This window comes from Danio rerio, chromosome 9, assembly GCF_049306965.1.
Source record: "Danio rerio strain Tuebingen ecotype United States chromosome 9, GRCz12tu, whole genome shotgun sequence".
Classification (NCBI taxonomy): domain Eukaryota; kingdom Metazoa; phylum Chordata; class Actinopteri; order Cypriniformes; family Danionidae; genus Danio; species Danio rerio.
Window position 1 is genome coordinate 21,511,622 of NC_133184.1, and position 19,393 is coordinate 21,531,014.

Below are 19,393 nucleotides of genomic sequence, written 5' to 3' on the forward strand. Positions count from 1 at the left end.
CCATGGGATAGGGAAAGGTCTTCCCATCACCACCTCATATGGTGATAAAGAATCCAAATTTGCTTGTGGTGTCATTCTCAAATCTGCTAGTACTATTGGTAAAATTTTTACCCAATCTTTATGACTGTGTTGTCTTAAGGCCTTCTTTATCTTTCCTTTCAAGGTTCTGTTAGTTCGCTCCACAAATCCAGATGATTGTGGATGATAGGGTATGTGGAAACGCCAATTTATATTTAATTCAGTTGCCAATTGTTGCGTTACCTTTGATGTAAAAGGTGTTCCTTTATCTGAATCGATACTTTGTGGGATCCCATATCTAGGTATAATTTCAGAGATCAATTTCTGTGTTACCACTTGTGCATTTTCCCTTGAGCAGGGAAAAGCTTCTACCCATTTTGAAAATTTATCCACGCAAACCAGTAGATACTTAACCCTCTGGGGTCTGAGGGTGTTTTGGGGCTCTGGAAAAGTTTTGACATGCACTGACATTTGTGTTGTGTTCAGTATCTTAAAAACATTTTAATGGCTAAAGTGTGATAACACTGTAAACAGCACAAGTTGGGCTACAATAATACCTTAGCAGCATGTTTGTATGTGTTTGTGTTTTTGAGAAAGAAACGTTTATGCGTGGTTAGTGAAAAACAAAAATTTTGAAATCCCTGAAACAAGGCCGTGAAACACACAGAGAACATTTGTGCACAAGACTTTTGAGAACTGGATCTGGTAGTCTAGTGTTTTTGCTTCAAAATGATGTGAGAATCATCTTTTTCACTTGCTCACAGAAAACAATACAATGAATTAAAATTTCTAAGTCACTTTCTGTGTGAAAATAGTTTATGCGAGAAGGCGTGAACTATCATTACTATGCAGTGAGTAACACCAGAGAAGACAAAGACCTGCATAATGAGCTGCATAATGAGCCATCAGACAGGTATGTGACTAAGAGTTTCAAGAAAGAATCTGAGAAAAAAATTAGTTTATTTATATATATTTTTTGTTTGCAGTTTATTAAAAATATATTTAACTATCACACAAAATAACTCAATACTAGTAAACCTAATAAACTCAGTTACCACATAGGAATTTTAAACAGAACAGTACCTGTATTGTAAACAAGTATTTATTTTTATGATATACATATAATTATAATAATAATTTATATATATATATATATATATATATATATATATATATATATATATATATATATATATATATATATATATATATAACATTACATTTTTCATTATATAGGCCTACGTTTATCATTACACGCTATACGTTATAGGATACACTTTGTATAGCAATGAAACTATAAGTGGCCTGTAAGGACATATTTAATATCATAAAGGTTAGATTAAAAGACTTATCGGCAGGAATTCTGTCCTTTGCTGGGTCTAGACGTTCTTCTAAATGCATGCGCTCGTCATCAGAATCGCGCTCTTCCTCTGAGGAGAAGGTCAATTCTTTGTCGCTGTTTAGTACTGTGCTTCTTCACCTGTGTAGCGTGCCATCGTTCAAACAAAATAAGTAACTATAATAAAGCTTATCGTTTGATGCCATGTCTCGGGGAGTGTGTACATTATCACCTGGCTGGCTGGCTCACCTCAGTTCATTTCCATATGAACTGCGCCTTCACTGCGGGCGGGATTACGTTCGCTGTAATGAGGCGACAGGAGAATCAGTACCTGCCTTTACTTTTATACGAATTACATAAAAGGAGATTATTTGTTTTCGACTTGAATTGGTTAATGCAAAAGTAGACATATCAAGCTATTTTAGAAACATATCACATGTTTCTTTGTCGAGTATTTGCTGAGTTTCAGTTAATTTTAATGACGTGTTTTTCCTGACACAGTCTACTGTTGTGCGCTTCTCATGCAGGCTGTTTGTAATGTCAAAGCTTTGTGGGCGTGGCCGCATTAACTCTAATGAGCTCAGACTGAGAAGCTAGACATAGCATTGGTTTCATACTGATTACTTTATCAAACAATATTTGTTTTCAACATGTATAGCTGCGTTTAAAAGTAGACACTTCAAGCTTTATAAAGATATGTGTCTAGTGTCTGGGTGTATTGTTTTCACGGAGTTTCAGCGCATTTTACTGACGCGTTTCTAAAAACAGTTCACGGAGAGAGAAAAGACAGAATGCCTACACTGTTTATTATCCTTGTTTTGCAAAAGCACACACATTTGTTTTTGTTGTGAGTGTACACATTTAAAAGTAGACACCTAACAGATTCGATTGATGTATTGATCTTACCTGTACGTTAAAAACTGAAAGTGTAATTTAGGTTAATTTCAGCTCAATGAGGTAAAAACTTGTCAGAACGCGTATACGCGGTCTTCGACCCCAGGGGGTTAAACGGTCCCCTCTTGGACATATGCGTGAAATCTACTTGCCATTCAGAAAAAGGTGTGATTGGTCTTGGTAAATGTTGGTGCTGTGCCACAGGCTTTGATACATTATATTGAGCGCATATAAGGCATTTGTCAAGTATGTTATTAATGGTGTTTTCTAGTTTTGGAACAAAAAACAAAGATCGCATCATCTCATGTACCCCTCTTCGTCCACGATGAGTGACACCATGAAATTCGTGGACGAGGAATGACAGTGCCACATGTGGGAGACATAGGCGACCAGTGTTGTCGTGCCATAGACCCATCTTTTCATCAAACGTGGAAGAAAAGGCGTCCCAGAAGGACTTATCCTCGTCAGTGGCTGATGCTTGTAACATAGCCAAATCAATGTCAGGGAGCATCCCCGAAGCCGAGGTTGTAGACAACAAGGAAACGTGCATAGAGTCCTCAGGCAAAGGCTGTTGTGCTGCTAATTTAGCATGTCAGTCAGCCAGAACGTTTCCTTTGGCTTCATCAGTGTGTTCCTTCAAATGGCCCTGAGTTTTAACAATGGCCAGTTGCAAGGGAAGATGGCAGGCAGTTATTAAATCAGTTATGAGGGTATAATTGCACACCCCCCCATTTGTAGGAGGGCGACATTCAAAGTTTGATCGAACAGACCATTGCCAGTCATCATTCGAAGCCTCTGCTTGAGCTGTTCATGAGTCATTTGAGATTGATCAGATAATTTAAATTTAAGTATCTTCTGAACATCTGGAGTACCGTTACTAATAAAAGTAAAAATAAACAGTGCTTGTGGCTGCCTTTCAGGGAGATCAAATCCTCCCAGATGTATGCAAGCATTGGAAAAACTCTGGAGGAAGGCAGAAACTGTCTCTTTCTTTTCCTGCTTACAGCTGGTCACGTGTGACAAGTCTCTGTGAGCACAACGAGTGTCCACAAGGTAAGCAGTAAGCTGTCGCTTCAGGATATCTATAGCACCCTGTTCATCCCGCCAGTAAAAATATGGTACATCTTTTGTGTATTCTTGTTCCTCATAATCCCCTTCTTTAATTTTTACTCTACGTATCATTTGCTGGGGTTGTAGTTCAACCTCATCATTTTTAGAGCACAAGCAAGGAACAGCATCAATGAGGGCTGTCTCATCATATTGAGACCCCATTTTGTTCATCAATATAAATTTATAATCAGCTCCTGTAAGCTGTGCATTGTTAGAGACACGTATCATAGTTTCTACAAATTCTAATGGCCTGCTCATATCAGGAAGCAGTGAAATGACATCCTTGAGCTGTGTTGCGGAGGGAGGGGTTACTTCAGCATGTCCCCCTTTCTTTGAGACCCATAGGAAAGCCTGATTATCCCCTTGGTTTGGTGTCTCTGTGCGAAGCCCCTCTAATTCTTGTACAGGATACAGAGGCATCCTCTGCTGTGCCTTTCCTTGCCCCTCATCAGGAATGGGGGAGGAGAGGGGAGGAGTAGGAACAGTAACTTTAACTGAGGGAACAGTAACAATGGGGGCTGGAGGCACTTTGAGTGTCTCTTTTCTTTTTATCTCAATCTTTGATGCTGAGCCTTTAAAAGGCTTCAGAATTAATTTCTTTACCTCTTTTGGTAGGTTAATATTTTGTTTATCATTCCACACACTCATCATCTTCATCCAGATTTCATAACCCTTTCTCATATAATCATGGTCCCATTCGGGATCTCCTTCACTTTCATAAATTAATTTGTCAGCCCGTTTTAGCACATGGGGGTCAAATGACCCATTTCTAGGGTAGGGACGCATTGCTTGTGCCTCAGTCCACCCTTCTAGATTATCTAACCATGGATTAGTGTAATATCCCCACCCACATCGATACATCCAATCTTTAGAGCCTTCCCCTATCTCAGGCTTGGGGTATGAACCACCCACGTTAGTAAATACTTACTAGAAAACACACAGAATGATCGTTCTACTTTTGTATAGCAAGCTCTTCTTGGCTTGTCAGGGAAAATCCCAGTCAAGGATTAATCAGTTCAGTAATGAAACTTATCAGGCAGTCAAAACCAAATTCATGTCTTGCCAGCTTCCTGAACACTCAGTTCAGTGATGAAACTAATCAGGTAGTCAAAACCAAATTCATGTCTTACCTGATCAGCTTCATCACGTCGGGGTCACCAAGTTGTTGGGATAAATTGCAGACTGTCTGTGTGTATCCTCAGTAAGCTGGAGCTCCAGGAAGGCAACAACAAACAACAACTGAGATGTGAATTCAACAGTTTATTGCTCTCTTCTAAAGAAGACTGGGGTATTCCCAGCTTTTGTACATCATACTCAAGGGTACATGGGCTATGAATACGTGCAAATATTCAGCTGTTAAGCAGAACAATTTTATCCAGTGCTCAAGAATGTCAAGGCGCAACATCAAGGCGCCTGCCTAGTACAGGGACAACTTAAGATAAGACACAGTTACAAAAACAGAATATTTTGAGAATGACTACATGGATATTTCTTTCAGTATATAAACAGACTTTTGGGAGTGCGTCAAATGACCAATCACTTCTGAAGATAAGAAAACGAGCCAATGAAATGCCAATTGAATTGGCTGAACTTAGTTCCACAGCTGAAACTGATGAGCTCAAAAAGGCTATATCAGTCGACTTTTGGAGTCAGCTCCCAGCTGGAGACTCAGGTGCTGTGGCAGTGGAGACACACATCTCCATTCCCTATTCAGGAAACGTGGGTTACGTTCATTGGCGTAAGACTTTTGAGAGACAGTATTGAAAACTCCACAGCAGTCAAGCCGGAACACACCATGGTGAATAATGCATATGGCATTACCAAGAACAGAGGAATGCACATAGCTGGCACCGAACCTCAGCATGAGTGCGGGTAGATCAGATGGGCATACCACACAACACATTGAGCCATGCACTCGACTTCTCCGCTGAGTGAGGTGCTGGGGGCCTTCTCTAGGATTCACCTAAAAAGGGAAACTTACTAGTAGAATAGAATATGCACATGCATCTCCAGATTAGGGAGCCTGGCACAGCAAGCGTTTATTGACACTGAGCTTAATTTCCTACCGATTGACCGGGGTAACCAGTAATTGGGAGGAAACTCACTCCACTCGAGGGTATATCAAGAATGTATTAGATGTCACCCAGCTAGCAGCTCTACATGATCTGTTTAAGAGGCTGCGTACTCACGTCGAAAAGGAGGCCCTGCTTATATATCATTGCATTATTAATAAGTGTGCTCTCTCTTCTGGGGGACACAGCTCACCCTAGCACATGAAGCGAGGGTTATGGCATAAACTAAAAAATGAACCAAGCTCTAATGTAATACAGCACTTCTCTTCTGCTGATCATACACAGAAAAGAGCTGCATATTATTCCTGTCACGTTAAACGCAGTGCATGGACATAGCCATAAAAAGGCTGGGTCTGCCTCCTCCACAGGCAGCGCTTGCAGGCTCACCACCTCATTTTAAAAGTGGGCGGTAGAAGACTTGGCATAAGATGAACCGAGGTCTCAGGTAAACATGAGAGAAGGTCGGTCCAAATTACTGGCACAATTCGCTGACGGAAAATACCACCGGAATCCTAACCCTCCTGATACCAGCGCGTTCAGCAGAGCTGCCTAAGGACAGAAAACTTATAGATACTGACCGAGTGGCTCAACGAATCTAATCATAACCGCTGGGGCTAGAGAGATTTCAAGAGGGCGAGAGAGGGTGCAGGGATGGAATGGGGGCAGAGAGGCACAACGAGCGAGACCCGCTCCTGCTCGGGAGGGCTGCTCAGGAGAAACAGCAGGATGACCTGGGCTTCTCTGAAACGTGCCCAAAATAGCTGGAACATTCCAAGATGGAGTCCCTGTTCTTCCAGAAACATAACAGTCCTGAGAGCATGTAAGCTGGCATGAAGAGCTTGTACGTCATATGAACAGTGCAAAGCTTTTTAGCTGCAAGACTCTGGAAGAGCGGATGGCAAGCGAACTGAGACGTGCTGTGGTAGCGCATACCAGCCAAAACAGTTGATGTACGATATTGCAGCATCAGTGTTGGGGAGTAACAATTTACATGTAACGCCGTTACGTAATTTAATTACAAAATTAAAAGTAACAGTAATTAGTTACAGTTACTAAGAAAAATATGTAACTAAATCACAGTTACTTTTGAAAATGTTAAAGATTACAAATGGGGTTACATCTAATATTTTTCTTTAAATCTCTGTTATATGTTGAATAATATAAATCTATTGCTTTTCCTGTTTTTGATATGCACAATGGCTTCTGCTAAGGCCATTTATTCGAGCGCTGATGCTTTTGATTTGCGGCGCAACCACGGGCGTAAATCCCGGGGGGAACAAGTTCATTGTCTTCCTCACCAAATAAAATATATAAATATATATATATATATAAACACACTCTCTATTTTGAAGAATATATGTGTGTATTTCTAAAATAATTGTCTAAGTAGAAAAAACCCGCATTTATTATTTAAAATGCATTTAGAAAGAGTTCACCCCCGCTTCCTCAAAGTGGTTTGATCCACCTACTCCTCACGTAAACGCAGCCTGTCAGTCACACACAGTCACAGACAGACAGACAGAAGTTAGGTGTGTGGCTACGGGTCAATGTTGATTTGAGTAAGTATGGTGTATTAATCACATTAAATAAATCGATTCTCTTCACAGTTAATGCAGAATCATTTATAAATTAGTTGCGGCAAAAATGCAGATCACCGATGTCCATGAATCTGCTGTATTAGCGGTTAAAATTACTCATGTAGTTAACGTATGCTTGTTTAGCTTGTTGCATACGTTAGTGCACTGCAAAATAATACGCTAAAGTGCATTGTTTCATTTGTGACGAATTGGCATAATGTTAACTTTACATTAACGGCCACAATTAGCATATTGTTTAGCTGTGGATTTGCTAAATGAGCACTGTGCTACGTCCAAACAAGCCCCACTTTATTTTTTGTATAATCAATTTCAGTTCTGTTCTTAGGTGACTAAATTAATTTAAAATATAAAATGTCCTTGTTTTTATTGTTATGATGATTTTTATGATAGTTTTTCATTCTTTATGTAAAGCACTTTGAATTAGCATTGTGTATAAAATGTGCTATAGTATAAATAAACTTGCATTGCAGTGTCATGGACTAGATAAAATGATTTAGGTAAAGTTGGTTTTATATTCGAACATTCATTCAGTGACAGCTCCATACATTGTTTACCATGGTACTTTGAATATTTGAACTGAAATATCATGCAAGTTTTACTTCAAAACAACATTAATAATATAAAATAATTATACATTTTATTTGTATAGCACTTTTCCTACATACATGGAACTCAAGGCACTTCACAAACAACAAACAGGCATTGTAAAATAAACCAAATACAAAAAAATGTATATTAGACAATTAAAGAAAAATGTATACTCAGATAAAAGCATACATCTACACGATCACACACAATATTCTTTACATACATGCACACACACCGTACATGCATATGTACATAAACCTACACAATATACATAAATTGCATAAACTTCACAAACTTATATTCATACGCAATTTTAGAAAGGTGCTTCTTAACAAGCTTTTTAAAAATAAATTCTGGGGGATTCTTTCACTTCATTTGGGAGACAATTCCAAGATTTTGCAGCATAGTGACTAAAAGAAGTGCCGCCAGATCGCATCAGATTTACAAAGTGAAATTCTAAAAGTCGAGTGCTAGAAGAGCGTAGCAAACGGTTTGGATTATATTTTGATAAGCAGTCAGAAAAGTATGAAAGGTGTCATGTTGTGTAGTGCCTTATAAACTAATAAAAGAATCCTAAAATTTATTCTATTAATGCTGCTGTGATATGTTCTTGTGTCTTCAATTTCAATAAAACTCTGGCTGCTGTATTTTGTATCAATTGCAACGTCTTAATAGAACCTTTAGGTAAACCAATATAATATTAACACTAACTGTAAACAATGCTGTACTTTGATGGTTGTTGGCTGCTAATATAATTTTACTGTTTAAAATTTCCAATGAATACTCTTCTGAGGTAATATTATGACAGACTGAATGTGGAAATATAAAACCAACTTTACCTCAATGATAAAATGACCGAGAAATGGAAAATGGACATAAGATAATTTTTCAGTGCAGCAAAACTCCAAGTACAAAAAGTTCACATATTAAGCAATTTGGCTTTGAGAATGAGTGCTTATGAAAATACTAATGTCACATTATCAATCACAGGCAGAGGAGAAAGAAATGATTGAGAATCAGGCAGAGCAGGGTCAGTCAGATGTACAGTGTCAGGTAAGGGTGTTGTGCTTTATTGAAGGGATAATGACAATTCTTTTAGGGGTGAACAATTTTTAAAAATGTTTTCTGAGTTGTGGCTGTTTAGCAGATGAACCTCACAGGCTCACCAATTTACAATATGATCTCTCAATTTAGCAAGTGTAATGTAAACCAGTTAGTTATTATGAGTATGGAAAACGTCTTTTCCTGCATTTTTTCTGCTTCAGGAGTCAGTCTGTTGACTGTAAACAACACAACAAACAATGCAATAAATAGTTTTAAAGAAAAATTTGCTTTGTCATTGAACCTGAGAAAAACTTTGAAAATAACCATAATGATGTAGTCTCCATGCTGTAATATGAACAATAAAACCATTTTTAACTGTGGGGACATATCTTTAGAAGTACAATTCAGCTGTATTATTTGTGTCGCCTTCAAAAAATCTTTTAAAATTGATCATAAGAAATTTTATATTTATTGTCCCCCCTACTGTTAAATCAAATTAATGGCCATGGGCGCACCATGTCTAATCCTCTTTGCCATTGAAAAGCATGAGGAAATATCTGCAGGTATGTAAGCTAGCGTTTCTTTGTTTTATAAAAGCAAATGTTTTTGTCGTTATCGTGAGTGTACAGAAATAAAAACAGACCCTTTAATTCCTAATGATATATTATGATTTATAAAGTTATCGATTTGTGAATTTCAGGGCACCAGCAGACTCCTCTGGCCAAAGTGATGTTATCACATTACCAGTGTAGCTAGCTTAACTACATTTCTCAGTAGCGTGACGGTAGCGTCGCTAAAAAATCAAATAGCTTTTCACAGTAGCAAAGCTATTTTATTAGTGAAGTAGCGCAGTAGTGCCCACACAAGCTACATTTACCGATCGCGGATCAATATTGTTTAAAATGTGTAGCACCTGGTTTTATTGGATTTTTTTATTTTTTTTTGCTGTTATGTACTATAATTTATTCCTGTTTAGTACAGCATATTATTTACAGTAAATAATTGAAATGAACAGTTCTGCCTCATAAGTTTCATTGGCAGTTTTATTGATCACTCAGATGCGATTGATTTGGATTTAAGTGGCTTCGATTTAAAAATGAAAATTTCAAAAATTAGATGTTTTTTTATTGCAAATGCCACATAAATCACCTGCTCAACTAACTAACATTTTGATTTTGTAACAACAGTAACATGTTTTTGTGATAAGGTCTGGTTTTGTGGTGGCTCTACTTTAAATTTAAATAAATTAAATTAATTTTATTTAAGTTATGAAAGCTTTTGAGATTCTAACAGTAAACAGAGCTACTGTAAGCTCACTCCTGCTCTGTATAAATGCTTCAAAATTATTTAGTTGAAAATGTTTATTAGAAAATTAAAAGTAATCAAAAAGTAATCAAATGTAACTAGTTACTTTACTTTTATAAAGTAATCAAAAATTACAGTAACTTATTACATTTTAAATAGGGTAATTTGTAATCTGTAATCTATTACATTTCCAAAGTAACCTTCCCAACACTGTGCAGCAGTGCTGTTCTAACCAACACGTGTTTCCCTCTCCCACTTCAGTAGTCACTGGCGGAGAGCGAGAAACGATGCCAACAGCTCCAGGCAGTTAAAATGAAAATGCAACCTGGGTCCGGTTTATGAACCTGCAGCTGAATGCTCGATACACACAGCCCGCCAGCCCATAGTGGAAGTATCTGTCAAAATGACAGCATAACTGGACACTTGTACTAAGGGCACTCAGGCCTGTAGAAGCCAAGATCTATCCAGGGGCTGAAGGTGCGGAGACACAGCGTGGTGACGTATACCCGGTGCGTCTTTGTGCTATGCCTATCTGGGGACCTGATCGCGGAGCCATCGCTGACTTAGTCTCATATGAACAATTGAGCGGCGTGATAGCGGCTACCAATGCCATATGCCCTAGTAGCCTCTGAATAATTTCAGTGAGACCACTCATCCTCTGACACCCTCAAGCCTGTGGCAAAATCCACCAAAAGTGATAGCTTGAAGGCAGTGCGTCCCATGCTGGCAGCAATTGGGCTTCCACACCCAGATGAAGGAAAAGCCGCTCTTTTGTGATTGCTACATACATTCACGGAGGAGCATTCGAAAGTATGACTGTATTTTACAAGCAAGGATTCTGACACACCAACATGCAGCAGATGCTTTACAAAAGTTACGTGTAAGGGGGAAACACGTCAAACTTAAAATGTAATGGCTCATGAAATCAACTTAAAGGTGAGGAATGGACTGTCTTTGACAGCTTGTGAAATCATCTGGGACTTACAGTGAGTATGTTTGCATGAACATTAATACTCGGATTTTAATACGATACGAGTCTACCATGTTAATAGTGATATTTGATAGAACATATCAAATATATTCTGTGTATAGAACAGTTTAGCACCAGAAACACTGTGCGGAAGGCTCTACACACAGTTGTCACACTGTACAGTAAATGCTGTGACTCAAAACAAAGAGCTGTGCACTGAATGTTTTCTATGGTAAGTGCAAATTCGCAGTTTGTGACGTTTGAATTCAAAAGATTTCTTAAATAAATTAATTATTATTTTGAAAAACAACAATGTTCATTCAAATATTCATTTGGATATGAAAAAAAACTGTATTGTAACCCTCTCACAATGGAAAAAAACTATCTATCTGTTCTTCCATGCCCACAGAATTATCATCAAAAGAGCTCAAAAAGCTCTCTAAAACAGACTAACTGTGGAACACAACCTGCTCTGGAGCTGGTTATCTTCAGAAAGTAAGTTGCTAAGGTTACTTACATACCCCGAAAGATACCTCCATTTTGGAACCGAAGGCTGAGGTTGTCTACTTACTTTTAAATTTTCACAGATATGTCTGCAGGAGGTCTCTGAGGCAGTGGGGTTGTTTACACATTTGTCAGTGTTTATGACTTGAACTTCATGCACTACTCCATCTTCAATGTACACCATATGGACATTTTATAATGTCCTTCACCCTGCTATACTACCTGCATGCCGTTATTGACTTCCTTCGACCAACCAGAAAGTCACATCCTGGTTTTAACATCACACATCACATATGTGGTAAACGACATTCTCACCATTAGAGTGATTATACACAAGCTTCAGGTAAGTGTTCCTACAGCAGTTTGACCCAGTGTTTCATTCTCTTTCAGGGCACTAAGGTTACATGTGAATCGTGAAATGTTTTTACATATGTGTAAACATCTTAGTATTCTGACAATAATAAATAATCATGTAATTAGACACACCACAGAGTCATATCAAGCTTCATAATAAACTGAAAATAAAGAAATATATATTTTTACAAATATAATTTATTTAAACACCATTTAGGGGCAAATCCATGAAAATAACTTAGTCTAATTAATAACATGACTGACTGGCAGACACAAACACTGGTGTGCTGATGAGCTGAGAAAAAAATGTCAAGTTCATGACACTGTGTGGAGCCTGTAGACCTGATAAAAACAAAGACAAAACCACAAGTCACAAGAAACAGTGATTTCAGCTCTGATGTACATTTAAAGCTCAGATGTGCAATTTTTATAGTCATGTAGATTTATAGCTGTTACTTATAACAAGTGTGTCAATTATGTTTTTAACACCATGTTGACACAAACAAGGGTATTCACATAAAAAACACAGTGTGATGCATGTTATGGAAACACAATGCCAACAGGTACCAATAATGAGGTTTTAGTGCAGGAAATTAAGTATTTTTCACAATTAAATTGCATTTAAGTCAATGGCAACTTGAAAAACAGAGGTGAATTATCATCCTACGGTTGAACAATGCGGAATACATTTTTTCATTTCATGATTTGCATCATTCACACATTCCATGTTTGGTGTAAACCCACTCGTCTTATTCAATCAGAAAGTGGAAAACAAAGTGCAGGCTGACATCATGAGGCATCTAAAAAAAGAGTACGGTTTCTAAAATACTCGTGTTCATGTGGACAGGGCCTAAATGTTTTGCAGCAGATGCAGTTGTGGCTCAAAGACAGACATGCTGTGGCAAACATTTTGGAGGAGTGTAAATGAGAGTCAAGTTCAACTGACTTACACAAACTGTTATTGTGTGTTGGTCACAGTCAGAGATCATCTTCACCTGAAGACAAACATGCAGAAAAACAAGTATCTTCTAAGTCTAAATTATTCTGTGAAATTAATTATTAAAAAAATATTTCCAGAGTGTTGTTTACAGGGGTGGTCCAGAGTGTTTTTAAAGTTATAATTATGTTTATATTTTTATCAGTATCTAGCTTTGCATTGATCTTTAGTCATACATTCAGATATGTTGTTTATGTTCACACAGCTACAATACAAAAAAGCTTAAAGTTTAAAATATGATATCTTTTTCAAATTTTTAAACAATAGTTTTTCAAATTTCTTTCATCTTCGCCATGGCCATGTTCCATTTATTTTAAAAAGATACTAGTATTTAGCTTAAAGTGTAATTTAAAGACTTGACTATGTTATTATTTTAACAAGGTGATTAGTGTAAATAAGTTATTGGTTAGCAGTGTTTGTTGGGAAAAAAAAATTTAGGGGGGGGGGGGACTAATAATATTTGTCTTTAAATATTCATTCATTCATTCATTTTCTTTTCAGCTTAGTCCCTTTATTAATCTGGGATCACCATAGCAGAATGAACCGCCATCTGATTTAGCATATAGGAAACACCCATACACTCATTCACTCTGTTATGGGTTTGTGATTGGTTCGTTCTGTTTCCCGGTTTTTGCTTTCTGTTTCTAAATAGGTGACTCGTTATGGTGCAGCAAGTGCGGCTAATTCTTCAGGCTTTATTGACCTTATTCTAAAATGCGGAAGTGCGCCTGTTTTTGAGATTGTCTTAGAACTTCCGATTCAGTCGCCTATGGGAGAAATGACTAGGAATAATAAACGGCAGAAAATGGTCAAACTACTTGCTCTACAAACAAATGTTTTCATGACTACACAGACCAAGTAGAATAATATAATAAGAAAATATCAAATTGCAACATCAAGCAGAATAACGAGCAGTTTTTTTACGTCAAAAAATGAATGAAAGTGAATGTGACCGGAAGTCGCGAGACAAAAAGATTCAAATGGCAGCCCCGCTCGTCGGCGGAGAATAAGGTGAATAAAAGGAGCTTCCAAATTGTGTTGGAGAGACTGCTGTGGAAGATCGATTTTTCATTTGAGTTTCTTTGGCTTACCCACCGCTTACGTATATTACTTTTTGTTTATTTAAACTTCGCTCCTATGTAAATTGTTGTTTTGAACATTATGTTAAGTTAGAAATTTAATTTGTTTACTTTGATACCCCTTTGCAAATTATTTTATTTAATCATTTTTGTCTTTTTGTAACCTTGAAATATCTTTTTGAATTATTACATTCAACTTGGTTTGAGTTCCCTTCATTTTGTTGCGTGCTTGAGCCAACACGTAACAACACGCATACGCTACGGACAATTTGGCTTATGCAATCCACCTACCGCATGTCATTGGACTGTGGATGAAACCTGAGCACCCACTCACGCCAACACTAGGAGAACATGAAACTCCACACAGAAATGCCAACTGACCCAGACGAGACTCAAACCAGTGACCTTCTTGTGTTGAGGCAACAGCGCTACCCACTGTGCCGCAACCTTAAAATAGTTTAAATGTAATTTAAAACTGCCTTTATTTCAGACAAACTAAAATTTGTATAAAAATATAAGAAATACTTTGAAAATGTACTTGGTCTGTTACATGTCAACTGTGAAATATTTTTTTAAAAATTCAGAAGAGGAGCTAATAATTTTGACTTCAACTGTAGATGCTCAATAGCTGGTACTGGAAATGTACTTACAAAGTTTTTGTCTGAATCAGAGTTCATCTCCTCTCTTTGCTTCCTGTTAAATAATGAAGTATTTAGAGAACAACAAAGACAGATCAATTCATGAGAGAACAATCGCGCCTTAGTTCAAGGCTATCATGCCAATATGAGTAAACCTGTAACATAGAGGTTGGGGGCAACAAAGATGAGGATCCACGTGCAGTTTGTTAAAGTGAATTATTATGCAGGCAATGGTCAAAACAGTTTCAATCTGGATCATATAGATAATTTAAGAGCGTAATCAGAATAACAGGAGAGAGGTCGGGTGAGATTATGTAAACAATAAAAAAAAGGTTAAGAAAAACGGCAAGACAAGAGTAACGCCAAAGTAATGCTCACAAGAAACAAGACTCCATGTGATCAGTCAGCTGTGAGTGTAATCAGTGGTGATCTTGAACTGGTGTGTGTGTGTGTGTGAGGTGCCTGATGGGATATGTAGTTCAGATAATTGAAAGATGTGTAGTTCTGAAAATGCTAGATCACTGTTGATCATAACAACACCCTTAATGTCTCAGAATATTCACACTTTACAACATTTGTTCATTGTAACATGTGACATTACCAACAGAGACTCATTCTAAAAATGTAGCTCTATATACATTTCTGGAGATCGCAAATTATGTAGCCAGTAGTTTGTATGACTGCATTGCATCTTTAAAACCAACGTTTCATGGTGATATAATACCGTTCGTTTTTGCTGGTGGGCTACGCTTTACGTTCTTACCAGCTGACCATTTACCTCCATATGGACGGCTTTCCAGCTGTTATCAGTTTACCAGTTAGCTCGCCATGATACCAGGGTTTAAATCCGGTGAAGAACGGTCCAGAAAGCGGGTAAGAAATAACAAGCCAAAAAATAAAATAAAAAAGTAAATAACAGGCTAAGAATGACGTAAAATCTAAAAATGTTCTGGCGAGGGCATTTCTTTTTCTGGATTGCTTTTTAAAACTGTTGGTTGGGTTTAGGGAAATGGATGGGTGAGTCAATTTGTGCTTTTGAAAACACTATTGGTTGGGTTTAGGGAAGGAGGAGTGTGGCTCAGACGATCAGTCAGTCAGTCAGTCAGTCAGTCAGTCAGTCAGTCGACAGCGGCCTCTGGTGAATTACCATGAGAACAGCAGGCACGAATGGCACTTGCAAGAGAAATTTTTGATCTTAAAGTATACACAACAAATACTGCAATAAAACGTACCTCCTGGGACATATTTGGTGCTTTTCAGAACTGCCTAAGACATTACTTTTTTCAACAGGAAGAATGTGCAGTTGCATTTAAGGGCAATCATTCATTGCATTTTTTTTTTTAATAATTGACTGATCATTTTAAAAGGTCTCCATTAAATTGCCAAAAAGCAAACTAAGCAAGTGTTTAAACATTATACAGTGTACATCTATATACATACCAATATGTGATTTATAGTATATGTGACACTGGATGCCAAAACTGTCTTATTTTGCACAGATTTATTTTTGCCAATAACAAACACCTGTGTTCGGATACAGTAAAAGGTAAATTCCCCCCAAAATGACAATTCTGTCAATAATTAATCATGCCGTTACAAACCGCTTAGTGCTTCATTTGTCTTCAGAACACTGTTTAGGGTCATTTGGATTAAATCAATGGTCCCAAATTGTTCAAAGTCCAGAAAGGTGCTAAAAACATCAGTGGTTCAATCAGAAGATTATGAAGCTACTAGAATACATTTGTGTACACATTTCTTCTCCTCAGCTGCAACCCATCACTGGGAAACATCCATACACACTCATTCACTTCAAAATTCACACAGACAATTTAGCCTACCCAGTACATCTATATCACATTTCTATGGATCAGTGGGGGAAACTGGAGCACCCACAGGAACCCCACGCCAACACAGGGAGAACAAGCAAAGTCCACACAGAAATGCCAACTCAGCCGATACTTGCACCAGCGACTTTCTTGCTGTGAGGTGACAGCACTACCTATGGCACCACCGTGACTCCCTTGTGAAGTTTATTTATGAACTAAGTTTGAGAGGTTCCCGTGCTTATGATTGTGCACGGCTGGTTCCGCATTAGCCTATGATTGATTCACCAATCAGATGATTCCTAACTCACACTAAATAACCAGAGTTTCTTATCTCACAATTTTTTTCTAGAAGAAGCACTGTTGCCTCACAGCAAGAATGTCTCTGGTTAAAGTTTCTAAACCAGTCGACATTTCTGTGCAGAGTTTGCCTGTTCCCCTTCGGTTGGGGAACTTCAGTGCCATGAATGGGGAGGATTCGGATCAGAAGCCGCTTATCTGGAGAGTATTGAACGGGCCAATGAATGAAATTAATTGGCAGCGTAAGCTTGCGCAGGTGTGCGACATCTGCAATTATCTCAGCATATAAGCACACCTGAAGCCAGCAGACGCCATCCTTTTCGCTTCAGATCCTTTCTGAGTGAGTCGATGAGGGTTCCTCTTGCTGATCAGCACTTCAGAGCGAACGAGTGTGTCTCCCGGTCCAGAGTGGGTCTTCGCGGTGGCAGACGGTCGAGCTGGGTTACTCCCTTGCCTGCGGTTCTTTGGGTCCGGTCCTCCAGAGCGGTGCGTATAGTTGCAACTTTCCTAAAAGAGCAACACAGTCGTGCAGCACGTCCTTTTCAGGATGGCGCTCCGACTGTGCGTTTCTGGATGCGGGGGTTTCCTGTCTCCGGATGATGGACACGATCACTGCATTGCATGTTTGGGGGTCCAGCATGTTAATGCGGTGCTCGCGGGCGGTTCATGTCGTCATTGCGATGCCATGACCGTTGCACAGCTAAGATCGCGGCTAACTTTCGCAAGAGAGCGAGCCACCCCAGTTGCCTCCTGTTCTAAAAAAGCAGCGGGCGCTCGGGCAGATCTGAGGGTTTCAGCGGGAGCTAATCCGCCGCCCACGGGCTCGCGGACCTCTCGCTCCTCACGGCGCTCCATCCAAGCTTCGGGTGGTGAGAGTGATCCGTCTAACCAGATGGTAGCTCTCACACTCGCTGACACCGGAGATCAGATGTCCTCCGCGGCATCGGAGGGTGGGCTTTCACTGTCCGACGAAGATCCGGACCCGCTCGCCCCCTCCGGGCAGGTGAGCGCTGTCAAATCGGATCCTGAAGCGGACATGTTAGCCGTGCTTTCCCGGGCTGCTTCGGCCGTGGGGTTGGAGATGGTTTATCCCCCAGCTCCGCGGCCGGACCGACTAGATGGGTGCTACGTAGAGGACCAGAAGGCGAAGCCTTCGAAGCCTCTCGTCCCCTTCTTCCCGGAAGTGCACAGTAGGCTCACGCAGTCCTGGAGGGCACCTTTCTCTGCCCGTGCTGCGAGTGCCTCCGCCCTCACCGCCCTTGACGGCGGAGCTGCCAGGGGGTATGAGGCGATCCCGTCAGTGGAGCGCGCTATCGCGGTCAATCTTTGTCCGCGCAGCGCCTCTACGTGGCGGGGTTTGCCCCGCCTCCCGTCCAAAGCCTGTAGGTTGTCTGCCTCCCTCGGAGCCGGAGCTTATAAGGCTGCGGGCCAGGCTGCTTCTGCTTTGCACGCGATGGCCACCTACCAGCGCTACCAAGCGCAGGCGCTGGCCGAGCTGCACGAGGGCGGGTCCAACCCAAGCTTAATACATGAGCTGCGCACCGCGACCGACTATGCTCTTCGGACTACTAAGTCCGCCGCGTGTGCGCTGGGGAGGACGATGTCCACCTTGTGGTTCAGGAATGCCACCTCTGGCTAAACCTGGCCGATATGCGCGACGTTGACAAAGTTCGCTTTCTTGACTCGCCCATATCCCAGGCTGGCCTGTTCGGCGACACCGTCGGTGAATTCACCCAGGAATTCAAGGCGGTGAAAGAGCAGTCGGATGCGATGGGCAATGTCATCTATCGGCGTGGCCGTAAGCCTGCTCCGCCCGCCGAGCCACCCACCTCCGCTGTTCCTCGCCGAGGGCGCCCGCCAACGAGTGCTGCCCCGCCCCCGCCTGCGCCTCCGGCCAAGCGGGCGCGGCGTTCACCTCGAAAGCAGGCAGCCCCTCCTGCCCAGGGCGCCGTTAAGTCCGGTAAACGGACCGCGAAGCGTCCCTGAGACAGGCCATCCGGAGAAGAGGAAACTTGCTCTTTCCCCGCTGGAGGGCGGGGCCCCGATAACAACGGTACTTTTCAGTGCCACCAAAACATCAGTAAAAGAGCACTTTTTCCCTTCCCCGGATGTGACTGCACGAGTTCTGCCAGTCCGGGACGCGCTGCCTTCCGGCTCGCAGACTCTACGTGCTTCGCCAGTGGCTCACGAGCGCTGGGGGGACGGTCTCCCTTCCCTCAGCCCTCCAGCCCCCTCTCCGGAGTCAGGGTGCGGAGCCAGAGCGAATCGCTCCCCTCCAGCTCTTCCGCGGGACCCTCGTGCTTCCCGGATCAGCACACCCACTCCGCGCTGCCCCACCGCTGGTACGTCAGCGATTGTAGCGATGAATCCATTAGCGAGGGCTCTGCCTGCCTGGTTAGCGCGGGCCAGCCCCTCGCGGTGGCTCATACGCACAATCAGACTCGGTTACGCGATTCAGTTCGCGAAACAGCCCCCCAAGTTTACGGGCGTGTATTTCTCCAGGGTCAACCCCCTGTCCGCCCCTGTCTTGCGAGAGGAGATTGCTGCCCTCCTGGCGAAGGGTGCAATCGAGCCGGTTCCTCCAGCCGAGATGGAGAGTGGGTTTTACAGCCCATACTTCATCGTACCCAAAAAGAGCGGTGGGTCACGGCCAATCCTAGATCTGCGCGTTTTGAACCGCTGTCTGCACAAGCTGCCGTTCAGAATGCTCACGCAGAGGCGCATTCTCCAATGCGTTCGTCCTCGGGATTGGTTTGCAGC

General features: G+C 40.9%; 1 protein-coding gene and 1 long non-coding RNA gene across 2 annotated transcripts in view; both read left to right on the plus strand.

Moving 5' to 3' along the window:
• The window catches only part of LOC141376106 (uncharacterized), a 107,719-nt gene extending 89,105 nt beyond the window's left edge, over window positions 1–18,614 (plus strand). Inside the window, exon 2 of the mRNA XM_073912603.1 lies at window positions 6,952–18,614. Coding sequence (XP_073768704.1) covers window positions 17,181–18,272 — 1,092 coding nt within the window. The 5' untranslated portion in view covers window positions 6,952–17,180 and the 3' untranslated portion in view covers window positions 18,273–18,614. The remainder of the gene's footprint in view (window positions 1–6,951) is intronic.
• The window catches only part of si:dkey-287i17.4, a 126,602-nt gene that overhangs the window by 81,631 nt on the left and 25,578 nt on the right, over window positions 1–19,393 (plus strand). The window lies entirely within an intron of this gene.